This window comes from Triticum aestivum, chromosome 3D (genome assembly GCF_018294505.1).
Source record: "Triticum aestivum cultivar Chinese Spring chromosome 3D, IWGSC CS RefSeq v2.1, whole genome shotgun sequence".
Classification (NCBI taxonomy): Eukaryota; Viridiplantae; Streptophyta; class Magnoliopsida; order Poales; family Poaceae; genus Triticum; species Triticum aestivum.
Genome location: NC_057802.1, coordinates 586,975,765 through 586,981,040, shown reverse-complemented (window position 1 = coordinate 586,981,040; position 5,276 = coordinate 586,975,765). Strand labels below are relative to the sequence as shown.

Genomic DNA, 5,276 nt, shown 5'->3' with positions numbered 1-5,276 from the left:
CGGGCCGGCCAGGCTTGCATGTTATTGGTGCTGTACTTTTTTTGCGGGATAAACTTTCGTTGTATTCATATTCGATCATGGTAGTATAACGAACACTAGAAATAATAAAAATTACATCCAGATCCGTAGACCACCTAGCGACGGTTATACGCACTGAAGTGAGCCGAAGGTGCGTCGCTGTCATCGCCCCTCCCTCGACGGAGCCGGGCAAGCCTTGTTGTACTAGAAAGTCGGGAAGTAGTCGTGCTAAAACCCCATAGAACCAACACACCAGAACAGCAACCGCCACCGATGAGAATAGATAAGAAGGATCCAACCTGAAGACACACGAACAAAGACGAACGACGAACAGATCCAAGCAAATTTACCAAAGACAAATCCACCGAAGGCACACCTTCACACACCCACCGACGATGCAAGACACATCACCGAAACGGGGGCTAGGCAGGGAAACATTTATTTCATCATCGAGGAGGCACCACCGTCCCGCCTTCCCGATAGAACATAAATCTAACAAATCTTTAAAAACGATCTAAAACCGGAACCCTCCTGCCGGTAAGGGCCGGGATCCACTCCGCCCCCATGGCCCTAAGGCCACGTGAGACGAGGCGAACCGGCGCCGGTGCTGGCGGGAGGCAGAGGAACCCTAGGTTTTTGATAGGCCGCGGCTGGCTAGGTCGTCCACGCACCATCAGTTTCCAGTTTTTTCCATAGAAGTTATCTAGTATAATGACCTGGCTTGTTCGTGTTGTACTAATAAAGTAATAATGATGATCAAGGACCCCGTAAAAGTGTGATTTTAATTGTTCTGGATGCAGTATACTCGCTTTTATTCGTTGGTTCCCTTCATTGTGTCGGTGGGTGTTAATTTCCTGAGTGCATTGAGCCTTGTCAGTTTCACTAGCTAGTAGTCTTTAACTGTCAAAATCACTGAAAATCTTACGTCAGATTTTTAGCTGTTGGGATCGAACGTATCCTGGACCATTGGATCCAACGTGAATCTTGGAGCATGTGAGAGCAGCCACGTCATCGATTTTTTCGCTCAGAAAATCAAGGGGCTGTCGCGTACAATTCCATCTCCCCGCGACGCACGTGTCTTATCCATTTCTCCTCACACCCAGCCCCACTTCCAAGGCAAACCAGGAAGAGATAGTGGTGCCTCTTTCTCCACACAAATTTTAAATTCTTCGCACATAATTTAATTTCACTTTAATTAAACATGCTACATGTGGTACCTCTTTTTCTATGGCTGCATGCAACATTTGCATTTATAAACATTGTCGTAGAAAACTAATTAATTCTTCTCGAGAAGAGATAGTGGCATCATATCGATGCACATTATATTTTTGATAGTGACCTTGTACTAGAGGTATTGTGGATGATATTTTTTTTCTATGTGTTTGGTCAAATTTAGAATCTTACTAGCGTTGATGTGGTAGTAAGAGATTATGACAGAGTGGTGCTCCCTTCATTTTGGGACTTCCTGCCGTGCTCCACATCTGTGGAGGAAGCGGAGAACCAGACTTGTATTGCAGGATTGTACATTTCAGTTACTTTGCATAAGCCTTCCGTTCTGAAGAATGCCTGTCGGTTCATGAATATTACTTGTCAATAATGCCTTAGATGGGCCGGCTCTTGTTGACCCGAAGAAGGAAGCACTAGAAGCGTTAGGAGTTCTTGCTCCAAGTCCTCAATGCACTATACGAGAAATCAACCGAGAGAAGAACAAGGTGGCCTAGGTTTTGTTTAAATCATAGAGTTATGGATTGGTAAATGGGGATGACCCGTCATGCATTACAAAATTTGTAACAAACGATTGTAATCTTTTAATCTAATTAATATATGCAGTGTTCAAAAAAAAGTACTAGCAATGCTACACCTATGGACTTTTACGAAGCGGATTTGCGTAACTGACCTTCTAAGTTATTTCCCATAAGATTGATATATTTGCTTAGTATTGAACAACACAATGTCAGAAAGAACTAACAAAACATTACGTCTTTAGGAAATTGAAAGCAAAATAAAAACAGCAAAAACAAACACAAAACAGAAATCATAGGTTGAACGTGAGCAGTAAATTAATGTTGTACACCATACACTAAACACTTCCATATACACAATTAGCTTCACTTCTTATAGCAACTCTACCAGAGCCGCCATATTTGTAATTAATCACCATCCATCATTTATGAAGCACACTTGATATGGGTATGGAGGATGCCGGGCTCGTGCACAAACGTGGAGTCACCAAAACGACTGCCTCTATCTATTTTTCTCTTGTTGCATTAACTCAATGGTAAACCCCTCAATCGAATGGATCAAAAACATCATTTTAAGATAATATTGCATTACATAGGGGTAGAAAAGTTGATCAGTGATTTTACATTGATAAAACTAAATTAATTATACTAGACTACTTGTAGCCATGGCGATTGCAGTGAAGGGATTGGTTGTTTGTGCTTTGTCGGGGACGTTCGGGAATGCTTCAACAAGGGCATGTATGGCCTGGAATTCTTCCTCGACAACCGGATTTCATGCCATGGGGCTGGGCACGGGCGTGGAGATGGAGACGAGCGCGGTTACGGGGTCCTCGTCCATCGCCTCGAGGAGGCTCAGTGCGACAACAAGAGATCTGGTTCGCCTGGCTCGGATTACTCATCCCCAAAGCTGGAGGTATGGGGCAGTTCGTACTGCTGCACCATGGGTGAAGGTGGCTTGGAATTGAGGAGAGAGTGATTGGGATGGACCGGTGGGTGGGTTCGAGTAAGGGAGAGAAGGGAGGGTAGCAACCTTCTATAGGCCACTGCGGGCACCTTCAAGGGGCACGCTTCCCAGTAAGAAACTTGTCCATCCGATGGGCCACCAAGAAAATCCGATGGAGCGAGTGTGGCATTAACAGCTAGGTGGTTGCTCGCCTATGGTGTATCGTAGGCCGCACAACTCAAAATTTGGTCGTGGCGCAAGGAGGAAGTTGAAACTTCCCACCGACGGTTGGGATTTTGAGCGAGCTTCATATCGATCCTTCACATTCTCCAAATATAGAGGTTACGAGGTTGTTTATGGAGCGTCTTTCATAAATTCTGGTGATCCAAAGGCATATAGCGACTTTGCGGGTGCTGTTTTAGCCCCATTTTTTTTACGGTATTAGGACGATTGGTCCAATATTGCAACTCTGCTAGACTTCAGTACATACTGAACGTTTTGCGTTTACGTGAATAGGCCTGTACACAAAATACATGTGAACGTGCACACAAATATAGCGTGCACGCCATCATATAATAAAAAGAAAGAGACATGCATGCGAGTTGAGTATTATATAACTAAAGATGTGTGCCATGTGCTGACACTTATGTGCAAGATGCATGCATGCGTGGGGGTTTTGCATGGATAGTTCGTACGTACGATATGGTTTGCACCGTCAAAAAACGTGACAAGCAACGGTGTTTGTCCTGAAAAGGAAGCATTAAGCACTGCTCACCGTCGCACCTCCCACGTACTACGTACATCCCTAACAAACACCGCCAACCCATACGATCGATCAAGCTCGTAGTACGTACGTTGCCTCCTCTTCTTCTAGCTCACACTTGATTGGTCATTAAGTGTACTGATCACATGAGACATGACAGATAGACCCATCGTTCACGCGTCTTCATTAGGGTACCATCACATCTATAAATACCACTTCCCAAGCACCCCCTCTTCACCAAGCCGAAAGTTGCTCTCACGAGCTAGATAACTACCAGCCAGCTAGCCATCGAGCCAAGTCCAAGGACCAAGCAGACTAACGACTAATCATGGCCAAGCTCTGCGCCGTCCTCCTCGCCGCCTGCGCCGCCCTCCTGGCGCTCGGTGCCGCGCCGTCGCTAGCCGGCGACCCCAACATGCTCCAGGACGTCTGCGTCGCCGACTACATATCCCTTCAGGGCCGTGAGTGACCGAGCAATTCTCATTTCATCGTGCATGCAATATTTGAACGATCGACCACTGACCGGCCGGAATGCATGCGTGTGTGTATGTGTGTGTGCAGCGCTGAGGGTGAACGGATACCCGTGCAAGCGTGCGGAGAACGTGACGGCCGACGACTTCTTCTATGGTGGGCTGGCGAGCGCGGCCGACGTGTACGGCGGCGGCAATCCGATGGGCTCCGTGGTGACCGCGGCGGACGTGGAGAGGCTCCCGGGGCTGAACACATTGGGCGTCTCCATGTCCCGCATCGACTACGCGCCCTGGGGCGGCACGAACCCGCCTCACTCGCACCCGCGCGCCACCGAGATCCTCTTCGTCGCCGAGGGAACCTTGCAGGTGGGCTTCGTCACGACCGCCGGCAGGCACATCACCCGGGGCGTGCCCAAGGGCGGGGTCTTCGTGTTCCCGCGCGGCATGATGCACTACGAGAGCAGCGTCGGCGAGGCGCCCGCCGTGGCGATCTCAGCGTTCGACAGCCAGCTCCCCGGCACGCAGAGGCTCGGCGAGGCGATGTTCGGGGCGGCGCCGGGGGTACCGACGGACGTGCTGGCCCGGGCGCTGCAGACCGACGGCGGTGTGGTGGAGAACATCAGGGCCAAGTTCCAGCCAAAGTAGGCCACGAGCACGTAGGTGCGCCGAGCGTAACACGCACATTAAAGGCGTGTAAAAAAAAGCTTGCGTACGTGATTTAGCGTGTGCTTCATTTCGGCTCTTTGATTGCACGGTAAAAGCCTGCGTACGTAATATTATCACCACACGTCCTATATGTCTTCTCATCTCGTCTGCCTTTTAGGTGAAAAGCGTCTTGTTATTTTGTTCGTTGTTGAGCTGTATGCAGGTATCGATGGTTTTTCGTATGACGTCTTAAGTTTTATTGCAATATGTTCGCACACGTGTAATTGTAATAAATAAATGCGTCCACGGGTGTTCAGTAACTCAGCCTGCTTTACTATGTCCCAATCCACACAAAGTTTTGTGAATGGTGTGATATGGCTAGTACCCTTATGAGGAGAAATGCCATTTACTCCTTCAGCTGTTTCAAAAGTCGAAGTTTGCTACTTGAACTTTCAAAAACAGACAATTTTGATCCTTCATACATCAAAAGTATCTAGCTTTGATTTCCGTGCATCACTAAAAGTAGTTTTGAATGATGGCACGACAACGCTTCTCGCACACAGCAGCCTGGTAAATAATAAAATCATAGTAGTAAAACCAAATATTGAAACTGAAGTTCATTAATATTCTAGCGAGGTGATAAAAAATCTCCAAGTTCCCAATTGTATTAAATTCAGAAATCTTCTTGTAAAACC

The 5,276-nt window shown here is 47.4% G+C and overlaps 1 protein-coding gene across 1 annotated transcript; it reads left to right on the top strand.

The window, feature by feature from the left end:
- The first annotated feature begins 3,718 nt into the window (after positions 1 to 3,718).
- LOC123075671 (germin-like protein 1-4) lies at positions 3,719 to 4,906 on the top strand. The gene is made up of 2 exons (XM_044498225.1): positions 3,719 to 3,927; positions 4,028 to 4,906. The coding sequence occupies exons 1-2, from the start codon at positions 3,795 to 3,797 to the stop codon at positions 4,579 to 4,581; spliced, it is 687 nt and encodes a 228-aa protein (XP_044354160.1). The 5' UTR covers positions 3,719 to 3,794; the 3' UTR covers positions 4,582 to 4,906.
- Positions 4,907 to 5,276: the final 370 nt, after the last annotated feature.

Excerpts from the sequence above, each read along its gene's own strand:
- LOC123075671 (XM_044498225.1), top strand. The coding sequence starts at position 3,795 with ATGGCCAAGCTCTGCGCCGTCCTCCTCGCCGCCTGCGCCGCCCTCCTG. Across the intron at positions 3,928-4,027 it reads CTACATATCCCTTCAGGGCC|CGCTGAGGGTGAACGGATAC; the intron begins GTGAGTGACCGA and ends GTGTGTGTGCAG.